Here is a 23,603-nt window from a genome sequence, read left to right on the forward strand (position 1 = left end):
ATCTTTAGCAGATATTTTAGGTTGGCTGAACCCACGAAGCCTCAACCTGGATACTTTTAAAATTTTACCTTTTGTATGTTAGACCATTGGGGGAAACAAAAGAAAATGGAAACTGTTTCAACCAAATGCAGATACCCAAGCATACATGAAATTTTGCACATAATTCCAGTCATTTGATGTCCATCAGGATCCACAGGCCCCGGAGGAGGCTGCTTGGAGGAGTGTTGCATTTTGGCTATAGTGTGTGCTGAGAGAGGGAATTCCAGGCAGGTCATTAGGGAGGTTTCTGAATGCCAGGACAGGAAATGTAAACTGTGGGAAGCCATTGAAAGTTTCTGAGAAAAGCAGGCTTCTGGCAGAGTAATCTGCAACAGTATAAAATACAGGTTTGAAGGCAGGAGATGGGCAGGGAGGGGGGTTGGGAATGCAGGTTTGGAGACTTGTAAGGTCAGGACAAGCAACAATAAGATTATAAACTAAGGTAAGAAACAGGGATAATGTGATGGCTATATATGAAAGAGAAAGTGATCTTGTGGGAATTAGATGATCTTGACTTGGCTTGTGTGCTGGACTCAAAACCTCCTTGGAATGGTTTCTCACAATTGTCACCCCCTCTGTGGATACCACTGAGCATTACTGAAGAAGCACCAGCTCAACCAGCTGATAGCATTTCAAGAGAAGAATGTTCAAGTTCAGTTGTTCCAGAGGCTGCTTACCTACTCCATGTGGCTTTCTTCTCATTCCTCATTGTAGTTGGGTTTTTTAACTACTCTCCTCAGCCACTCTGAAAAGACTTACTTAAAGTCTCCTCAGTCATTATTTTCTTCCCTTGGCCTTCAATGATCTCTTTTACCCACTGACGCTGGATTAATCCCCTTGAGGCCCACATGTGATCAGAGACCTCAATTCAAATTTTCAATAACTCAGCATAAAGCCTTCCAATGACTAACCCTCCTGTATGTACTTTTGATCCCACCTCCCCTTCTTCTCCCTAAAAATACTATTTCATAAATTTCTCCACCTGTTTCCTACATCGTCAGTCTCTTACATTCTTCTGGTTTTTGGAGCTCAGCCTACTGGCCAGATCAAATCTTCTCATCCCATCCCGGCAAATTTCCCTTCGGTAGTTCTCTGTTATCTTAAATAAAATCCAAACCGCTCAGAAGACTTTGCAAAAACCTGCGTTTTCTGGTTCCAAAGCCCTTGTCGTTGATTGACCAACTCATCCTGCTTCTTGCTTTTACAATCCAAGCTCTGTTAGGAATGGAAAGTTTTCACTACTCAGTCCTGAAAAAACAAAAGCTGCTGCCTTGTTGCTTCCTTGTCCTCCCTTGTTAGGAAGTTACCAAGATCTTTTGGTTCACCTCTGGCTGAATGTCATCTTCTCTGCGTCCCTCTGTCCCTGTGCTGCTTGGATTCTAGTCACTACCCTCCGACTATTTGCAGTGGCCTCCTCATTACTCTCTCTGCACCTGCTTCTTCACACTCTGCTTCAGGTCCTATTGCTGTTGCAAAAATATTCCTAGAAATAAATCTAGTTGTGTCCTGACCATGTACCTTCTCAATCAGGCTATTTAATATTGCCCATCCCCCTCCCCCCATCCTAGACACTCTTGACCTCTTTTGCCAGGTTCCTCTTTGTCTTTTATTTTTCTTCCAAAGCATGTATTTTCTAACATACTCTACAGTTTTCTTAGTTTTAATGTGTATTGTATGTTCCCCGCCCCACTCACTAGTGTAAGCTCCACAGATCGGTAATTTTATAGGTTTTGCTTACTGGCATAGCCTAAGCATCTGGTACAGAGTGAGCAGTCAATGCATATTTATTGAATGTAGTAATAATTTCAATTTGCATTTTCTGATTCTCATAGTTTTCCCCTGCTTGTGGGATACAAACACCTAATCAAACCTTTCAAAGGCTTGCATGATCTGGTTCTGACTTCTCCAGCTACCACCTTTCCCCACTGGCTCTCCATCTTACTGCCGGGAGCTGGTCCATCCTTGCTGTTTCAAAGGACCTGGCATATATGGCATACTGTTCTTAATATGTTTGCTCCCCTTAGCGCTGTGTGTTTTAACCAAGGTCACCTCTCCAAGAAAGGTTGTTTCCCCAGGTAGAAATTTTTCCCTGAAGTCAGGGAGGGGATGCCTCTCCTAGAAAGGTTGTTTCCCCAGGTAGGAATTTTTCCCTGAAGTCAGGGAGGGGATGAAACTCCTTAACTAAGTGCCAGGCGGGTAGTTAATCACTTCAACTACAAACAATCATGCTTAAGCTACATAATCTTTACTCCCTGGAATGGAGATAAGAAACGCCCTAACCTTTGGAATAGAGATTGATAGGATTGGAATCAACTGGTATAAATACAGTTGAAACAAGACAACAGCAGACAGAACTTAGGAGACAGAGAAAGAGAGAGAGAGAGAGAGAGAGAGAGAGAGAGAGAGAGAGAGAGAACGAACCTAGGCACAGAACCTACACAGAACGTTCACTAGAGACAGAAGAACTTCGCTGGAGAGAACATGGCAAAAGATCCTGGACTGAACCTGACTACAGAAATTGGCAAGAGAACCTGACTAGAACCTGGTGACTGAACCTGGCTGGAGAACCTGGACAGAACCTGGCTGGAGAACCTAGCGAGGGAACATGGCTACAGAACCTGGCTGGAGAACCTGGAGAACCTGGCTGGAGAACCTAGCAAGAGACCATGGACACAGAACCTGGCTGGAGATCCTAAGCAGAACCTCTCTGGAGATCGAGACCAGAACTTGGCTGGAGATCCTGGCTAGGCTGCTGATCAACTGAACGCTGTCTCCTTGTCATTCCTTCTTCGCCGACTCCGTCCACACCTTTGGGGACCCCTGGACCTGCTGGGGTTGGACCCCGGCATCTTACCAGCATAACCAACTCACAGTTTACTGTTTCTTGAAGTTCCTAAACATGCCACGTTCTCCCAGCCCTCTCTGTTCCTTTTGGTCTGTTTTCCTTCCTGGGACCCATGTCTCCCCCTTCCCCATGTGGGGATAACAGTTCCTCCTCTTCAAAAATCTAGCCAAATGAGTGCGGCTGGTGAGCATAAACCAGGAGGTCACAATACTAATCCTGGTGAGACACATGCCCGCTGTTAAGGTAAAAACATTAAAACCTGTAAAGAATTTTTGTGAGTTTATTTGAACCAAACTGTCGACAATTGCCAGGAAGCAGTATCTCAAGGGACTGGGGTAATGCTCCAGAGAATGGTGGCTTTTCATCTATTTTTATACATTGTAATCAAAGGAGGGGATGTAGGTGGGTACATGAAATCCATTGGTGATAGATTAGAGAGGTGGGAGAAAGCAAAGCAGGGGAAACCCCTGGGATTGGATAAAAAGTAAAATGATAGACACATACTTATGTGGGTGCAGGATAGTTAAGAGTCAACAATTAAGATGATAACAATAACACTGAAGGAATTTGTGGTATCTGTCTGGCACCCAGGCACATTAGGTTGTGCCCCAAGGGGTCCAGAAAAAGGGAAGTTACCCAGACATTTCAAGGATATGTTATCATAGATGCAAAAAGACAGATAAACTCAGTTAAGATAAAAGTTGGCCTTGTCAGTGAGGATACCGGCCTAGGAGGTAACTATCCACCATAACTGCTTTTAAATTTTAATTTTAGACCATCCTTTGTGGTTACTTTAGGTCTCTGAGTTTGCAAGACCGCCATGCAGGCCTCCCCTGAGCTTGTCAGGTTAGCATGTGGCCCCTTTTGTCTACACCAGGTTGTAGGCTCAATCCCCAGTAGGAGGTGTGTGGGAGGCAGCCCATCAGTGATTCAATTCTCATCACTGCTCTTTCTATCTCTCTCTCTCCATCTCCCTTCCTCTCTGAAATCAATAAAAATATGTATATTTTTTAAAAAATATATAGCCAAATGTTACGTCCCTGGGGTCTTTTCCAACTCGGCCAAACAGAATTAGTCATTCTCTTCTCTTTGTCTCCATTGAATTGTACATGGTTTCCTGTTTTGGCAGTTTTATACATTGAGCCTTTTATCTCCACCTCTAGGCTCTGCTCAGCCATGTCCCATTCTTCTGTGTGTCTGCCCAATAAATACTCACAGTGTCTGGGACAGTAGTAAGCAGTTACTTAACACAATGATTCAAAAAAGGAGCTACCAGAGTATTGAGCCATGTAGTCAACGCTTTTCAGTGCTGTCACCACACATCATGTCCAGATTCTTGCTGCCCTCACCTGCAAACCTGTGCCTCTCCCATGTTCCCTGCTCCCGAGAATGAAGGCTGCCATTCCACTGACCTCCCTCAGGCCATCCAATTAGTCACTAAGTCCTCTGGACCTTGCTTCCCAGACATCTCTCAAATTCATCTACTTCCTTTCAGTCTTGCTGCACGGAGCCTTTACCAACCTGTCATCATCTGTCACCACAGCACACTGCCTGGCACATGGCGCAGGTTCCATATATGTTTGCTGAATGTATGAATCTCCTGAGTGAGAACCATTTCAAAGGACCTCACGCAGCCTACCAGGCTGTAAGACTGAGCTTCTGAGAACAGCCTGTCCAGGTGATTTTTCTGAAAGACAGTGTTAAAGGTCCAACAGAGGGTTTGGGATTGCCCTCAGCTTTAGGTATATAATTTGACTTTCTGCAAAGGTGACTCCTTTGTACCCCCTTGATTTTTGTCAAGGAGGTTATTTTCTCTGGTTATTCCTGTCTCAAAAATTCAATTTGCAGTATATTTACCTCACTGGGATGTGTACATGATCATGTAAGTTGGAAAAGAATTTGTTTCATTCCAAGTTATAAAAGAGGTCAGGATGACTGTGGCCTTAAACGAAGGGCCCCCACTAAGCATTACAGGTTTGAGTGTCCTCAAATGTAAAGTTCTTGGGAGTAGTCTAGGTGGTCCCTAAAGTCACTCTCAGCTTTCAAGTTCTAAGAATCTTCTTTCATAAATTAAAGCAGAAACAAAAAAACTAGAGGAGTCAAGGCAATTATAGAATCTAACAAATGGCGAGCGCTCTAAAATCAGTCAGCAACCCTAAGGTGGAGCCACTCAACAGAGCCCAGTCCGCAGGGCTGGGTGAGCAGGCAGTAGGATAGAGAGCCATGGGTGGTGGCACGTTGGCACTCGAATAGGCAGTTGATAAACGTTTTCTCCCTATTTTCTCAGCAGACGGTGTTATAGTGATTGCATCTGCCAAGTCTTATTTGAGAAATTGCTGGGCCAGTAGTTACACTGACTGTCATTTGACTCTTCTGATGCCTCCCTGCTGTGTGGGGAGTCTCTGGTGTGTCAGGAGGGCTCTGCTCCTCCTCCTCCTCCCCCATGTCTGGGTTAAGGTTAGGCAAGTTTGGTTAGGGTCTTTGAATCCCTAGGATTTGGCTGACTGTCCCTGGCCTTTGGAGCATGTTGGCATGACTTCCATTACAAAAAGACGAAAAGAGAAACGGAACTTCAGTCATGTGGCTTCTGTTATCTGTAACCATGGAAAACGCTGGCCATCTGTGAGGCTCCCATTTTAACACTTTTTTTCCCCTCTCTCTATTTTCATCGTTTTCTTGGGAAAAACAAGCTGAGGAAGTGGAGAGGCTGGCGGCGATGCGTTCTGACTCCCTCGTCCCAGGGACCCATACCCCACCCATCCGGAGGAGAAGTAAGTTTGCCAACCTGGGAAGGATTTTCAAGCCTTGGAAATGGAGGAAGAAGAAAAGCGAAAAGTTCAAGCACACATCTGCAGGTAAGATTATTTTTTCCTTCATTTCTCACTGGGCTTTTGTTGACTTCCACTGTGTGTGTTAATTAGGAGACTTTAATTACTGTAGGCTGTCGGAACCAAAGGAAAAAAATCAAGCCTTAGAATTGCTCTTGTCTCTAATAATTATTCCATATGGTTGAGACTGGCTTTTAGATTCTGTGTGTTTTCTTGTGTCTTAGGGGTGGGGGTGTTTTTAAAGAACCACTTTTATATGATCTATAAATATCTGCACTTACACCTCTACCTTTTCTATAATTGAATGCTTTCAGTCTAGCATTGACAATCCATTTCTTATTTTTCATCCTTCTTTTCATGGTTCCAGTAAAAATCAACACACAGCAGAAAATAAGTTATATATAGTTGTTGGCAGATAGGATAGGTTATTTCATGGAGGAAGTGTCTTGAATAAGTGATTCTTGGACATGGCAGGAAAACACAGGAGAGTAGAAATGGAGCAGTACTGGTGACAAAGATAACTATAGTTCGTAGCCTAGGGGACAGCAAAGGACCTTGTGGCAAGTCAGCATAGCTGAGGGGCTAAGAGCACAGACTCTGGAGTCTGAGTACCTGTCTTCAAGTCCCAGCTCTGATATTTGGTAGTTACATGGCCTTTGCCCTGTTTATTTAATGCTGTACCTCAGTTTCCCCATGAATAAAATAGGGTTAGGAATTGTACCTTACATAACTTAAAATGTGGAGAGTTCATGTGGCACACTGGATTTTTTTAAATGGGGAAGTGTGTGCTTGAGAGTAATGTATAAGTGCAGGAGTTCTGATTTCACCTTGTTTTAAAGGAGATGCTAGAAGGGTGGTGTCGATTTTTTGTTTGTTTTGCTTTGATTTTGCTAATTATGTGCCCAGGTCATCCCAGGCCTACTCCAGCACTTTTATTTCTTTCTTCCTCTACGTTCCAAAAAACTCAACTTGCTCTCTCTCCTTCTCAGAATTGCCACCTCCTCTATTTTTCTGGCCTCTCTCCCTTTTTCTCTCCCCCAAACTAACCACGAAAATAGAAGATGACCTACTTTTTGTACCTGAACACTGTTCCACAGATCCAGTCATTTTCCTGCTAATTGCTTTGGGGGAATGAAAGAGAGTAACAAACATAGGAAAGTTGCGAAGAGTCTTGAATCTTAAACAACCCTCATGGTAGACATCTCCAGTTCATGTTCTGACTGTTCTGACTCTGTTTCTTAGATGAAAGCCCCAGTGCCCCGCTGCTATATATAACCTGTTAGTTCCTGAGATTAGAACGAACTGCTGCATTCCATAAATCTCTATATTCACCTCACTGCATTCTCCAACCTCATGGTCATTGCACAGATCTGTTAAGGTGTATGTGTAGGTCGTGCATGCCTCCCCAAGCACTACGGAGAGATCGGCATGCAGGCGAAAGTCTAAATGGGTGGCTCCTGTGAATCCCCTCTTCATGAGGTGACAAAGGAAAGGACACTGAGACCATTGCATTGGAGAGGAGAAATCAAAATGAAATACATTCTTTAAGCAAAGGACAGCAGCATCAAATTACTCATGAATCATTAAAAGTTTGAAAAAAAATTCATTTAAAATTCTTTGGGGAGAAAGAATCATTCTTATTTTTAACTTTTCTTAGCAAGTTTCTATGATTTCTGTGGCCAAACTAGTTAAACAGACAGCTGAATGTTATGTGTGTGTAGTTGTTGTTTCTGTTTAAGAGACATTCAGGTTCCAAATTAGAGAAGCTGGAGGACATACTATGGAATATATCTGTATCGCAATAGATGGATGGGTTCATGATATAACTGAAGCTATTTTGTGTGTGTGTGGGGCGGGGGGGGGTTTAAAGTCAACAGTTAACACTGTAGTGTTCCTTGCACTTAACTGGATTCAGAAATGTTATGTCTTGTTTTTGGAAAGGAGAGACTTTCTATGCTAGTTTTTAGCCAAAATGAGAAAACTATTGTCAACATAAGGATGTTTAACATAAATTACATATATGTTTAAGCAGTACTTTGAATTACAAACTTCCCTTTGCATGGATAAGAATCAAATATTAAATATACAGGAGGATTGATTGATTGTGAGAATGTTAATTGGTTTGCCAGTTTTAGCTGGAATGCATATATTTGTCTTGGCTGTGTGTGTATGTAATGTCATTTCATATGCACAGTAATGTCCATGACTTTAAATACAAAGAATAAGTCCATATATTGCATTTTATATTATGTATTTGTATTTAAAATTGTATGCTTTTTTTAACACATGAAATTACATTAACACAGTGCATGCTTGGCCTGTTATTATTTCCATAATGAGTTATATTTATAATTTGCCATAATTATCAATACTATAGTTTCACTGTAACTCAATATATGGGATATGTGTTTCAGTATATATGCAACACCTTCAAATATTGCTTTGCAAGTTGTATAGAAATAAGAAAACTACATTAGAAAATTATGATCTCAAGATTTTCCCCAATTTTGGCATCAATAGCTACTATATGAAATTTTCAAAGATAGAGCTGCATGTCTGATGCTGCTCATATGCCCCTCCTATTCTAAGCTGAATGCTAGTGTCCTAAAGGCCTTCAGCATAAGACCCAGGGCTGAGTTCTGCATGGTGGTCAAAGCACTACAGGGCAGAGTTCCTCTCAGAAGCATCTCTGCATCACCGGTCAGCATAGGAGAGCAGTAACTCATAGAACGTAAAACAACAGGTCCTCAGGGAGATGATCTCCACTTGCTTTTCAACCTGTCCTCAAAGGCTCTTCCCAGGCCCCGGGAAGCAATTAGCCTGATGCCCAGCATCTTTTGTGTTATTGGCAATGGGTGTCCACAAAACATCCTTATACCTGCCCCAGGAACAAAAACAGATTATAACATGTGAAATAGAACAGGCAGTGCCTCCTCAAATAGTCATCTGCAGCCAACTTATCCAATTTTTTTGTAAATAGGACTGTGTTTAGAAAAAAAATAGCCCTGGCAGGAATAAGCTGTGAAGATGCCACCAGGTTGTGCTTTTGTTTCCTTTGAGTTGCAGGGGTTGGCCTTGGAAATCTACAATGTACCCAAGTTTCCTTTGTGTGTGTAAGCTTTACTGCATACCTATGGCCTTGAAGAAAAACAATAGCAAAACTCCCTGAGTGCCTACCACGTGCTGAAACTGTACCTGGCCCTGGAATGTATCTGTGAGCAAAACGAGACCTTGTCAGTGCCCTTGTGGCCTGCACAGTGTTGCTAGAGAGGCAAATGATCAAACCACAAGAAGAAAGCTAGGTCACAGCTATGATAAGGGTAGTGAAAGAAAGATCCTGGGGAGAATGAAAGACTTGACTCAGTCTGAGGCATCAGGGGGACTTCCTCTGAGGGAGGGGTAGGAATTTGTATCCCAAGCAATAGACCAGCATGTGCAGCGTCCCTGCAGTGGAAGAAGCAGATGAACCTTCTGGGAAAGTAGGAAGGACCAGTGGCTGGAGAAGGGAGAGCTGAGAGTGTGGTATGGAATGAGGCTGAGGCTGGAGAGATAAGATTGGACCTTCACTAGACCTGCTTCCAATAGAACAAATTAGACAAGAGTGTGAGTGACTGCAGATAGACCATTAGGAGGTCATTGGCAGATGATAGTAAATTGGACTAATATTTGGTGGTAGGAATGGATGGATTTGGGTGCTGTTATAAAGAACAAGTGATTGAACTTGATGACAGGTCAGATGTAGGAGGGAGAAAGAGAAGTGTCACGGTTGACATTCTTACGTTGGTTAAGGGTATGTGGAGGTGGCCTTTCCCAGAATGAGTATTTTGGGAGAGTAACAGGTTTGGAGGCGTGGGGGCAGCGTGGGAGTGAGGGAGAGATAAGATTGCATGTTTTGGTATGTGTTTGAGTTGACCTTGTGATAGCCAAAGTTGGCAGTTGAGTATATGGAAAGCAAAGAAGAGGTCTGTGCCTGATATGTAAATGTTGGGTCATTTGCATACATATGTCAATTAGTGATGACCATGTATGAGATCCTTAGGGAACAAGTATAGAATAGAAAGAGAGAAAAGACAGTCTAATAGACAAAGGAAGAATATCATTACTAATGACTGGATGGAGGAAGATGAATCTGTAAAGGAGCTATAAGGGCAGGGGCTCCAGAGATGGAAGGAAAACCAGGAGCATGTGATATGATGGAGCCAGGATTGGAAAATGCTTCAAGGAGGGTATAATGAACTGTGTTCAGTGCTATAAAGTCAAGTGATATATAGAAAAACGCCCATTGGCTTTAATGATTCTGATCCATTAGAGGTCATTGATGATTTAGCAAAAGCTCTCTGGGTGAATTATTTGGGAATAGATGCCAGATTAGTGTGGAATGAGAAATTAGAAGGAAAGGGAAAAATAAGGCTACATCTTTGAGAAGTCTGGCTGTGGAATGGGGAAGAGAGATAGGACAAGGATGGGTGATGGAGAAAACATGTGTGTCTTCAGAGGCTCAAATGTGTGATTTGATTGGGAGGGGGCTGTCTGTGCCTTCTGATTTGTTGTTGCTCTTTTATGATAAAAGCGACATAATCATGACCAGCCAATGTGAACGATCCCGGAGAGAAAAGGAGTTAGAAAATGTGTGAGACCAGAGAGATCAGGTAAGGGTGCTGAGAAGTTAGGAGTGGGTGGGATGTAAAGCCCAGATAAAAGGGTTGGTATCAGAAGTAATGAGCCCCTCCTCCACTGAAAAGGGAAGCAGTGGGGCTGGCTGCAGAGATAGGAGTCAGGAAGTTGGGAGCGATCCTCTCTGGTGGCTGAGTTTCTTCTCTAGGTAGTAAGTGAGGTCGTCTCCTCACAAAGAGGAGAGGAGGGGTCATGCAGAGGTAAGCCCATTTCAGGTTGATGGTTATGAATCTTCACAGCACTGCTGACTTGTTTCAGCTGCTTTGGCTGTCCAGGTACAGCTATGGAGGAAGCAGGTAAGTTGAGGGTTGGAGTTTTGCCAGATGGGTAAAAAGAAGAGAAGGGGAGTAATAAATCACCACACACTTAGTGGCACAGAGCGTCAGAATCATTCCCACACACTTCTAGAGGGCAGAAGTCCAAACTCAAGGTGTTGGCAGGGTTGGTTCCTCTTGGCTGGAGACTATGAGGATAAACCTGTCCATGCCTCTCTCTTAGGTTCTGATGGCTGCTGGGCAATCCATAATGTGCCTTGCTTGTTGCTGCATAACTCAAATATCTGCTTCTGTCTTCACATGGCCTTCCCTGTGTCTCAAATCCCTCCATTCTCTTAGAACACCACCAGACATTAGAGTCAGGGTCCACCCTAAACCAGAATAACCTCATTCAGAGGCCCTTAGCTTCCAAGTAAGGTCACATTCTAGGTCCTGAAGGTTAGGACTTGGATATGACTTTTCGGGAACACTATTTAACCCACTTTAGTATTGGACTTTAAATTGGCTAAGAAAGGAATGGGTTGAGTCAGATTAGAAAAATCAAGAATTTAAGTTCCTAGAGGTCAAAGAACTTTTAAACAGTAGGGGGGAACAGTGGTCAGAAACCAACTAGCAGCACAGGAGCTTGTGAGCACAGAGCTGCCTTATCGAATTAGTGATTCTCAAAGTGGAGGCAAAACAGACTAAAGCCATGGCAGTGGGTGCCGTAGGTGGAAGAAGTCAGAAGATTATTTAAAATGTGGTAAAGATCCTGTATCTACTAACAGACAAAAAACTACATAACTTACTTGCAAAATTTTGTGCTGATTTAATTTGTCATTTTCAACCAAGAAACAAAAGGAGCTTTCCTTTTTTATTTTAACATTCAACTAATTGCTGAATTGATGTTTCCTTGGAAAGATTCTCTGTGTTTTCTTTTCTCAAATTGAGATGTTTCAGTCCATCATATTCTTAGGCCAATAAAGCACTGCAATTTAATTGATTCAGAGAAAATCAAAAGTTGTATTTAAATTTTCATTCCAGCTATTAGCAAACCCAACTAATGTAGGTAAAATTGTAATAAGGCAGCAACTTTCAAATAGGATTAATTGATTGCCCTTTCCCACTATGCCACACAATTGAAAACCTTCTTACACTGGCCCCACCCAACTGCCAGTAAAAATAAAGATCCAGGCCTGACCTATATTAGGAGTTCCCTTTGTACATATTGTGGGGTCCAGAAATAGTCTACTTGCTTTTGTCCACTGTTTTCTGTACAATGCAACACTGATGCAACAGGAGATTCTTAGGTACTCGTGTAAGTGTGGAGCTCCAGCCTTCTCCTTTGGCCCCTCTGCCTCATTGGCCTTCTGCTGTAGGTTCTGCTTATCCCAAAATTTTCCAGTGGAACAAGAGTCAACCCTTAACCTTGACCTGTTAGCTAGCTATTTTACCTAGTTCCTGGCTGCTTCTTATCCTCTGGGACAGACCCTGCTTCCTTTATTTCTTCCATCAATTTATCCAATAACTGATTATTTTAGCAACCACTAGGTTTTAAGATTCTCTTCCTTGGAAGCCCATCTCCAGATCCCCTTCCTGGGAAGCTCATCTCCAAAATTCCTAGTCTGCCATGTGACTGAGGAAGTGCATTTCTTAGAGGAGACAGACAAACCCTAAGGTTTGCATCAGAGCTTTTCTAGATATCCTTTTATAGCATAGGATTGAAGAATACAGTTAGTAAATAGGATTATTACCTCCGATCCAGGATGGACCAACTGTTCCACTGTTAGGTCCTATGGAATATCCCTGCCATAGCTCTTGTGCTGGAAATTTATATTCTTCCCACTCAGGCAGCGAGGTAAAACTGATGGATTGACAAAGTTGATGAATAAGCCCATGTGTTCTTGAAAGGCAGCTGATTTAGGCCTTTGTACCCTAACTCTAATGTTCCCTTGAAGTTCCCCTTTTTTATGCTAACAAAGCAATGTTATTTACTTGGTCAGCGCTTAGGTTTTTAGACTTCAAGGGTCTTCAAGATGTTAAAAGAGACAAACCCAACTGAGTTGTAAGTTACCAGCAAAGGTTCCTAGAGAAATGAATGTTTAACCAAGGAGGTAGGGAATGAACATGAGAGAGAGTCATCTGTCCTGGTAGAAAGAACAGAATGTGAGAGCTCCAGGGTAAGAGAGAAGGAGAGATTGACAACCTGTAGTTTGAAAGGAGGTTATGGCCTGGAAAGGATTGTTAGTGGAGGAGCAGAGAGTAGTGAGAAATGAGGATAAAGAGGTGGACGAGAGTTAGCTCATAAAGGGTCTTCCACAGTGTGTTATAAAGTCTAGACTTTATCCTAATGCAGTGTCTTAATGAAGCTATCAGGGGACTTGCCTTTTACAAGATTATTCTCTGTAGTATGGGGAAAGGTTGGAGTGATGCCAAATGTTGTTTCAAGTGTTTAATATAACTACTTCTGTATATTGTGTCTGTAATGAGAGAAAATTTACTTGTAATAGAATTAAGAGGATACCTCATTGCAAATTGAATATTAAGTGTCCCTACGGATTCTGGTAACAAGAGAACTGCCTGGCAGGTGGTTGATTATAATGTGGAGAGAGATGAAGATAGACTAAAATAGTGACACTAGGAACTTACGGCTGCGAACAGTTGCAAGAGATATTTAGGAGACAGAACGAGCAAGACTAAATTACAGATTGGATATGGAGGATGAAAGAAGAATAAAGAGCTACTCTTCTGTTTCTCGATGAGCAGTTGGATGGGTGGAAGTACCACTCACTACATCAGGAATACTGAAGAGGAGAGGAGGTGTGGGGAAAGTGATCATTTATTTTGGGGAGTTCTGGCTTTTGTGGTGTTTCTGTGACATCCAAGATGGAGGGAACATTGGATATAGAGAAGTGGGTCAGGAGGGGTCTGGCTGGAAATGCAGATCTGGAAGTCATGGGCACCTGGGTCATCTTTGAGGTCATGGGATGAAAACTCTAAGGAGAGAAATGGGAAGCAAGAAAAACTGCCTCAGCACCCTGAGGACCACCAGCCTATAAGCTAGAAGCAGAGACAACAGAACCCACAGAGAAAGTGGACGAAGCCCACAGGAGAGTTAGAAAGCCAGGGAGGACAGTGGTATCCCCTGACCAGAGCAGGAGAGCATTTACAAAAGGAGGAGGGTGCACTCCACCAGGTTCTGACAGATGGTAAGGACTGAGAAGTGTCCAGCGGGTTCAGTGACGCCTGGTCATTGGTGTCCTTGGGGAGAACAGTATCAGGGAGGCTGGAGCGCTGGGATTCACATAGCATATGGTTGAGGAAATGTCAGAGGAAAGGAAGCAGACTTCTTCTCTGAAGAAGTTTGGCTAGAAAGGAGGAGAAACATGTAGTAATCACCAAAAGGCTATATGAGCTTGAGGGAAGTGTTGTTTGTTTAAGACTAGTTGGGTTGTGTCAAGCTGCAAAATTTGCCTTAACGTGGCTTTGGCATTCCAAGGAAAACAGAAACATCAGTAGAGTGGCTGTTAAGCCAAATAAATATATTTCCACACATTTTTCAGCAATGACAATTCTCAAGATTAGGAAAAATAAACGTGCAAATAATTGAAGCACTATTTAGCATCTGATTTTAATAAGAAATTATCAAACCAAGTTGTATAGCTTTCAGTGTCTGGCTGGAACACACATTCCTTTCGGGCGATTGGAGCATTCAGTTTCTTTAAGAAAGAGGTTGAGCAAGGATAGGCAAAGAAATCTTCTTACCTGTGTATCCACCAGGACCCATAAAGGGAACATCTGGGTGTTAGACAGCAAAGGCGACTTAATGGCCCTGATTCTTTTTTTAAAACCTCTTATTAGATGGTATAGGCTAAAGACTATGAAAATTAGTACTTTCCTAGAGCAAGAGTTATAAAGATGTAATTGTTTTCTCTCCAAGTGAGCTTTACCCATCACTCTGCTATATGTCAAGAGTATAAAATCCTTAATGACAGTGACCCTGCCTTTCCCCCTCTGTCTCCCAGCATTGAGCAGAGTACTGGACATTATGGGTGCCCAAGTGAGGTGGTCAGCCCACTATATATTCTTTAATCCTCACCTGAGGATGTTTATTGACCTGAGAGAGAAAGAAAGATGGGGGGGGCGGTATCGATCAGTCGCCTCCTATATGTGCCCCAATGGGGGGATCAAATCTGCAACCTAGGTATGTGCCTGGACCAGGGAATTGAACCCACAACATTTTGGGATGACACTCCAACCAACCGAGCCACCCAGCCACAGCCAGCCACTATATTTTTGAGGTCTTTTGTTTATGATATCTGAGAGAGGAAAGGGCAGCACACAACAGAAGGTCCAGCCTTTGAAGAACTTGCCTTCATTCACGATTGCCTTTCAGTTTATCAGAGTTGTGCACATGTCAGACTGAATGACAGTGTGTTGAATCTCAGGTCATTTGGGCAGCACTATTGTTTGGGTTATCTGTTGCGAGGTAATGAAACACCCCCAAACTCAGTGGCTTAAAACAACAACTTAGTCATATTATCTTCTGTGACCAGAGGATTGACTGAGCTCAGCTGGGTGGTTCTTCTGCTGGCCTCTCTTGTGGTGTCTCATGTGTCCGAAGACATATGGAATCAGGGTCATCTAGAGTCACTGAGGCTCATGGGGAACATGGGGAGAGCTGTCCCCTCTCTTCCATGTGTTTTCAGAGCCTTTCCACAGGTCTCTCCCCATGTCCTCTCCAGCAGGGCTGCTCAGGGCCCCCAGGAGCACCAAAGTAGATACTGCTGGGCCTTTTAAGACTCAGGTCCAGAACTGGCCCAGTATCACATTCGCAATATTCTGTTGGTTAAGACAAGTCACAGAAGCAGCCCAGTTGGAGCAGACAAATAAGGGTATGAATGCAAGGAGCATAGTTCATCAGGGGCTGTCTTTGGAAGTCAGCTGCCACTGTTGTTCAAGGTGTAACAAAACTACAGCTGCTACTTGTTCCCTTCTACCTAGGCAGAAATTGCTTCAGTAGTCACTATCATCTTGAGTTTTCCATGGATGTGAAATATGCATGACCCTTTCCATGCCTTATTGACTTTAATTTCCCAGCAGACCCACATGGTGTTATTAATTGCATTTGACAGGTGAAGAAACTGAGGCTTAGAGAGGCTAAATAATTTCCAGTTAGATGGCAGAATTTAGCCTATGCTTGTATTACCTATGTTGCATTTTGGATCCCTGAGTATGAGAACTCATAATTCAGATGTTTTAAAAATAATTCACCTCTACTTCATGGTGATATTACAAAATGCTTTCCTTTTCTGACATATGTGTATATAGCTAAAATATGAAGAAAGAGAAGCTCCATCAATAAAGCTGACAGTGGAAGTCATAATATGAGTCTTTCTTTAATGCCCTTAGAGCAGTGGTTACTATCTCACCTGTCTTTGCATCTCTGTGTCCAGCTTGATGCCATGTACAAGGCAGATTCTACTTAGCGAATGGCTAAGAGAGTGAGTTGATACTGGCTCCAAGCAAACACCATTCAAAATCATTGCATTAATGTTTTCTATGAAACACAATCTCTTTCGTCTATATAACATATAAAAATAAAATATGCATGGAAAGGTAAGCAGACAATAATTACACAGGCCTCTGAGGTGGTTGCTAGATTTGGGGCTCAATATTCCCAGAATTAATTCTATGAAAGGACACAAGCCTTCCAGCATTTATCGTGAGATGTGTGTTTGGTGACTAACTTCTAAGTTCAGCAGGAGCTCCATGCGGGAAGGTAGTGAGAGACAGTGGTCACAGCACAGACCAGGCAGACCCACTGCCAAGTTCCTCAGGTCAGGTCCTCCACTCACTGCTAGTTCCCTCATCTAAAGTAGGGATAAAGCTGGCACCTCACAGAGTTGTGAGTATTGAAAAAGAACTTAATTCTGGAAAGCTCTTGGAATAGTACCTTGCAGAGAATAATTCTAAGTTTTATCTATCATGAGTTCTTTTTCTAGAAATTCATTAAAAAACAAACATCCAGAACCAAAGTAAGACTCCTTAGTTCTAGTCTTTGAACGGTGTGCGTACCAGACAACAACCCTGATGCAGTTTCTTAGATGTAGGTGGTGTTTCTTCCTGTCCTGGGTATCGGGGCCTGATTTCAGACACACTGTGCAGGTCTGCGGAGCTGGAGTTTATCCCGTGTTTTCCTGGGCTCCAACAAGTTAGTTCACTGAAGTATTTCCTTCTCTCTGTGAATTCACAGCTAAGTGAACAGACACAATGGCCCTGAGGAAGTGCTCCCTCCTGTTTCCCCTTCACTGCATCACAGGCAGAAGCACGCACAGCATGCAAAGAGGTGTTCTTGGGGAAACAACGTGTGTGTCATCTCTATTGGAAAAATTAGAGCTCTGTGGCAAGTCAGATTGCTCAAAAAGGGAAAAGGATGTAAACAGGATGACTGTATGCTTTATTTCCCATCCCTAGACGTCTTTGAGAGTAAAATGAGATGCCATGACTACGAAGTCCAGGGCAGGGAGCACAAACAGGCCTGTGCTGGGCAAGGTGGGGAGCAGGTCAGGCTATACAAAGCCGCCAGGACCCAAGCTGCAGACCCTGAGGCCAGCTTACAAATAGAAAAGTGCCAGTTAATTTCTAAGAGAACGTAGAAGGGACCATTGGAACCAAGACTCTTAAAATCATTAGAATGGCCTTCAACTGCCTGCCTTTCTGTGAAATTAATGAATGGGGCTTGAGTCAAATAGCATCTTCACAGAATTGGATTTCTTTGTTCCCTGCCTCCTCCTGCACTTCTTAGACTGATGTCTTGATGGGAAGTTCTGTCCCAGTGACAATGTCCTCCACCAGTAATTTACTCTCCCTTCTTTCTACCTTCCTCTCACTCTCCAAAGTCCATGGCTGCTCCTGCCATCTGCTCCCACACCAGCAGGCCCAGATGCCTGTCCAGCTTCCCCACCCTCCAGGAGGGCACCACACACCCTGCTGCTGCAACTCTGTGAGGTGCCACGACCAGGCCTGGAGAGCACTTTGGACTCACCTTGAGCACTTCTCTGTGTTCTACACATTCTTCTTTATTTCTCTCCCGCCCATGTCCTGGAGCACTCATTTCTCCCAGCTCAAGGTCTGATGTCTCCGAAGTTCATTCAGCTCGCTGTATGGCTGCCTGGGACACACATCCCCATTGGCAGATCCAGCCTCCACCTCCAGGCCAGCCCTCTGCACGACCTTCCACTGTCACCCCAAATAAGTATGTCTACAGGGATGCCTCCTTTCTGCCCGGACAGGCTTCCCTCCACAAGCACCCTGACTCTGTTCATGATCATCATTCACTTAGGGGCCACCTTTGAATCAAGTCTATGGGATTTTACTCTGAATTCAGTCCAATTACAGGTGTGTGCTTTCCTTTCTCCACGATCACTTTAACATAGACATCCATCCGGGTATTTCCCCAGCATCCTTTGACCTTTTCCCTTTGACTTTCTAAATTAACATAAACTTGATAATATCACAGTAGTACTACTAATAACAATGGTACTTGCTAATAGGTGTGCCCACTAACTGACAAATACTGAACCAGCTGCGACAGAGGCCCCCCGTGGTCCTGTGAGGCAGTTACAGGTACTGTTTTATACTAATAGATGAGAATATTGAGGCTGAGGAGGGGTCAGGAACTTGCCTGGGATCTCTTGGCTGGTGAATAGTGAAACTAGAGGATTGGGATGCAAGCCTCTCTCACTCTATAGCAGTGGTTCTCAACCTTGGCTGCACATTAGAATCACCTGGGAATCCTTTTTTAAAATCCTGATTTCTGGGCCTCATTCTCCGGAAATTCTGTTTCTTTGTGACTAATGTTGTGGCTCCACCCCATAACAAAGAAACAGAATTTCCAGAGGATGAGGCCCAGAAACCAGGATTTTAAAAAAGGATTCCCAGGTGATTCTAATGTGCAGCCAAGGTTGAGAACCACTGCCCTATAGGCTTCTGGGCTTTGCTTGGAAATATATCCCTGCTATGTGTGACTGGGAAGCACAAAGAGTGAAAGGGGCAAGATGTATGTGTAGCTAGATCAGTGTTAAACACACTTGAATTCAGAAAACTGATCTCATTAACAAAAATAATATTGCAGATAGAACTTGGTGATGTCAATGACTGATGCTAACCTTCCTGAGGCAGAGAAAGATCCCTCTATGATGCATAATAACTTGCCTCTTAAAAAAACATTTCCTTTATGTTTCCGTTGGTTGATTTATTTTGTTGTTGTTGGTTTCCTTGTTGAGTTGCTGGAGATTTAGGAATGACTTTAGGCAAGGAATCAATTATGATTTGGGGCTTGTTTGGCAAAAATAAATATCAAGTAACCTAAATAGAGAGAAATAGACCGTGAGGCCACTCATGCATCAAACAGTTTTTGAAGGTCAGTTTTAAAGGTCTTTCTTCTTCCTTTTCTTAGCTGGAGGGAGAGTTTGGGTGGGGGTGAAGTGTGAATATAAAATGTGTGAGATATTAATGAAGTCGCAGGAATGAGAGAAAGCATTGTGTACGAAGAACCTGCTTTGAGTGGCAGTCTGATCAGGGGACAGAGGACATGTGTGATAGCCTCACATGCCTCAGAGGACCTCGCTGTTGAATCACAATGAGTTGTAATTAAGCGATGCTGTAAGAGGTCTGTGTGGAGGAGAAGTCGGAGAGGGGAGCTAATGATGTTCAGATGCAGATATAATTTTGGCACAGAAGACTATTGTAGCATTAGTCTATTTTTGTCCCCAAATTAACCAAGTGTGAGTCTGAAGAGAATGACTGTCTCTTCTATGGCATAGCAGCATCTTTGTGTGCCCTGGAAGCCGTTCCATCCAGATTGCTGGGCCTTCCATTCCCTGGTTTTGGGGGCGCTGTAAGATGCTCTGAAATTGTTGGAAGCTGCTTGCCACCACTGCGTGTTGTTGTCAAGGGCACCTGTAAACGGGCCTTTAAATGCTGCCCAGCATGTAGGAAGGGGTTGTTTAATGCGGGAGTTTGAACATCATGCTGATTACATTTTCAGATGTTTCTATGAAGATTCTCTGAAGTAGCTATGAACTGTCATTCCACAATAATATGTTCCTATGTAAAACGAAAATTTATACAGTTTGTCCATCGTAGCACAAAACTCTATTTCATGCATGGACAACTGGGAAGATTCATTACCAGAAAATTCGCCATTACAAGGAGGAGGATCCTCCTCACCTGCCTCATGAATGATCAAAGCATCACTTGATAGATCTGGGTTAGGTGGATATTTCCAGAGATTGTCGTAATAATGGGCCTTCCTGGATGGCCACAGTCCATCATCTCTGGTGGTTCTGGAAAGACCAGTGAGCTCAGGTGTGCTGAATTCTAATCGTAGCTACTGGTATGCAACTACATGTCTCTAAACAAGTCACTGGACATGCTCATTACAACTGCACCCCCAAGTAATGTAAAAACAACTTAGAGGTGTTTTTAAAATAAAAATAATACATTCCTTTGAAGTTTGAAAATAGAAAAGTTACCCTTCTTGACACTTACAAATTGTGATCATTTATACATGTTTCTGGGTATTCTTTCATAATAGTTTCACATAGTTTAATTCAAAGTACAAATATAACTTTATCTTGCTCTTATTTTATTTTACTTGTTTAACTTCGTGTTATGTTGTAGTGGAACTCTTACTCCTAGTCAGCTGCATCAACTCCCTAATGACTGAACCAGCTGCTATGGAGCTGGGTGTACGGGATTATAAATACCCTGCTGCAAACATCAGCAGGGGCAGCATTTGTGTGTTTTTTGTGCTTTCTTCTTTAGGGTGGAGACTTGGTTCTGGGGCACATTGGGTATGAATATGTTTTTGTGACTCTTGCTTTCTGAAAAGGTTGTGGTGTGATGTGTCGAGTGATGGCTCTGTGCTCAGCAGCATTGGAATAGGAGATGTGAGTGGTGCTGTTATGTGTGTGTCAGTGAGAAGTCAGTCGGCAACCATGGGAGCAGAGGCTCTTTTCTAGGCTCTTCCATCATTGGCTAGTCTGTTCCTCAGGGAACTGGGATGGTCCTTAGGGAAGCTCTGATCATCGGCCTCTGTGTGGACTGATTTCTTATGTTGTAATTTATTCTAAAATCCTGGTGTGAATATTGCAATCCACTCATAGTCTAGCATTTTCCCCCTCAGAATAACTGAACTTTAGCGAGAACGTTAATAAGGGCCAGCTGGTAGGTACCTGGTATTGTTACCAATATTAACGAGCAGAAACTGTAAAGATATCTTATTTACAGGTGGGCTCTGATACAGGATTAACAAGAAAAAATAAAATACTTGAGGAAATAGAGGAATGATTCCTAATGGTTCTTTATTTCAGGTGAATTACATGAAAATTGAAATTCCTTTAGCCACCGATTTTGAGGCAATGGGAGCAACCAAGAGGAGGCTTAGAAGGGACCAGATCACAGGCCCCTTTTTGTCATATTAGGGACCAGACTTTACCTGTAGGCAGTGAGTCACCGTTACAGATTTGATTCAGGGAAGTAGCCCAGTTCATATTTTTCAATTCAGAACAAATTGAGCAAAGGATATGAACTAGCAAATCAAAGAAAATTACAAATGCCCCATATACATAAAAAGATCTTACCCTCACTTGTAATGAAAAAAACAAAACAAATTGAAACTAGGGAGATGCTGTTTTTCACTATGGCTTGGGCAAAGATAAAAGAAATCGATAAGTACACTGAGTCAGCTAGTAAAGTGGGAAACAGCCGCTCACTTACAGCTCTGGCGGAAGGATGAATCAGAGCAAGCTTTTCAGAGGACAATTTGGCAAGAGTAACCAGAATTTCAAATGCACTTACCTTTGACCATGCTATTCATCATATCTAGCAAAGGATGTTCAGGCAAGGAAGAAGATTCCAGACAGGAAAAGAAGATGCTTCCTAAAAACAGCTGTGAGGAAGGGCATGCTCAGAGGAGCTATAACTTCCAGGAATTTAACCTACATGTGTGCTGGCAGAAGTACAGTGAGATGGATATCCGAGAACTGGAATCAGGAAAAATGCCATCAGTGGGCCTGGTGACATAAATCATGGTCTTTTTAAAACAGTGGAGTGCCACTGAGACACAAAAAAATGTGAGGTGGGGATTTATATTCAAATTAGAGGCCTGATGTACGAAATTTGTACAAGGGGCTCGGCCCTCGCAGCCCTGGCTTCATCCAGAAGGTCGTCTGGAAGGATGTCCAAAAGGTCGTTTGGCTGTCCAGTCTAATTAGCATATTACACTTTGGTTTGATATACATATAGTAAAATGATCGTTATTTTCAATCTAATTATCGTATTATTTCCTCACATAGTTACCAGTTTTCGTGCGTGATGAGAGCACCTGAAGTCTACTCTCTTAGCAAATTCCCAGTATTCAATGCACTATTATTAACTAAGGCATAGATTGTATGTTTAGTGTTGGTTTCTGAATAAAAATGTTTTCTGCAAAAAAAATATGGAAGAAACATTTGAATGTGGTGGTTTTGGGGGAATAGAACTGGATATTGAGATTAGACAAAGGAGGAAGGTTTGGCATTTCATCATGCTCCTTTCTTTGCATTTGAAGAATTGCCATTGGTATGTGTTACTTTTATACAAAATAATTACAAAAAATACATTCTTACTAAATTGTATGTAGCCACATATTACCTTTGCTTAATTTAATCTTAATTCATCAACACACATATTAAGTGCCATTCACTCTTCCAAGCTCCTTACATTTATTAGCTTACGGTAACTATCACAAATGATACAAGACAGGAACTATTTTCATTCTCACTTTGTAAATGAGGAAATGGAGACACAGAGAGTTAAGCCACGTCCACCAAGGTCACACAGCTGTTAAAAAGCATAAGGAGGATTTGAACTCTAGAAGCCTGGCACCCCAGCCCACTATACCTGTGTTCAATATTTTTATTTCCCAGCATCAAAACAGGAATCTGTTTCGTAGAATAAGGTCTCAGTAACAACCGACTTGTGCACTATTCCTTGTGGCCGATTTGAAGTTCATTTTGTTCAGTCTCTAAATAATTTTATTTAGGAAGAAGCTGAAGTTGTTCTGGCCTCTGTTCCAACAGGTACCTCTTTTTCAGATGCAGAATTTGCTCAGCCTTCATCTGCCCATAATCAGGCCATTACATAAAGGTGGAAACTGCTCCTTGAAGCCCCTCCTTCCTCTTTATCAACCTTAGTTTTACTTTCAGAAAGGGAAATCCATAGTTAGCTCTTCCAGGCATGCTGTGAACCTCACCAGTGGTTGGCCAGGACACATTCACATCTGTCTTCTCTAAGCTACAGGCTCCCGGACTGGGTCATTTGACTACCCCATCCATGTCAGAACCCATTATAGCTCAAGGTCATAAGCCAACAGCTCTTTCTGCTCTCTGACTCCCTGCATATTTTGCTTGGGAAGCAAAATATACTGTAAGTTAGCTAGAAATCAGGTAGAGTGATTAGATGAATACAGCTAAACATTTCACTCTTTTTAGAATCATGTCATGGAAATGACAATAGTATTTGATCAGATGTACCTTCTTAGCAATGGAGTACTTGAAAGCACAATGTAAGGGAGCATCTTTCTTTTTCTCACTGCCTGCTGCTCCTTAATGGTTCACAGTGCCCCATGGTGTAGCTCAGGTTTCTCCTGCAAATTCCTGTTCAACAAATACTTACCCAAGATCCCCTAAATGCCAGGCCCAGAAAATTGGGAGCTAAATAAGACAAAGTGTGCCCACACTACACACACTATTGGGATGAAACAGAGCTGGCAACCAGTAATTATGGGCTGCAAGATTCGTGGTGATGAGGTATCCACAGTGCTCTGGAACCACAAAGGAAGTGATTGCCTTGATTTCGTCCCATATGAGAATTACTGCTCAGGGAGATGGCCTAAAGTCATCATTGGGAAATACT

General features: G+C 42.7%; 1 protein-coding gene across 7 annotated transcripts in view; it reads left to right on the plus strand.

Annotated features, from left to right (window-relative positions):
• The window catches only part of PHACTR1 (phosphatase and actin regulator 1), a 507,187-nt gene that overhangs the window by 311,134 nt on the left and 172,450 nt on the right, over nt 1–23,603 (plus strand). For all 7 annotated transcript variants that reach the window (XM_081085614.1, XM_081085612.1, XM_081085613.1 and 4 more), the window contains one exon: nt 5,575–5,739. In XM_081085614.1, coding sequence (XP_080941740.1) covers nt 5,575–5,739 — 165 coding nt within the window. The remainder of the gene's footprint in view (nt 1–5,574; nt 5,740–23,603) is intronic.

Source organism: Myotis nattereri, assembly GCF_964212035.1.
Source record: "Myotis nattereri genome assembly, chromosome: 3".
NCBI classification, from domain to species: domain Eukaryota; kingdom Metazoa; phylum Chordata; class Mammalia; order Chiroptera; family Vespertilionidae; genus Myotis; species Myotis nattereri.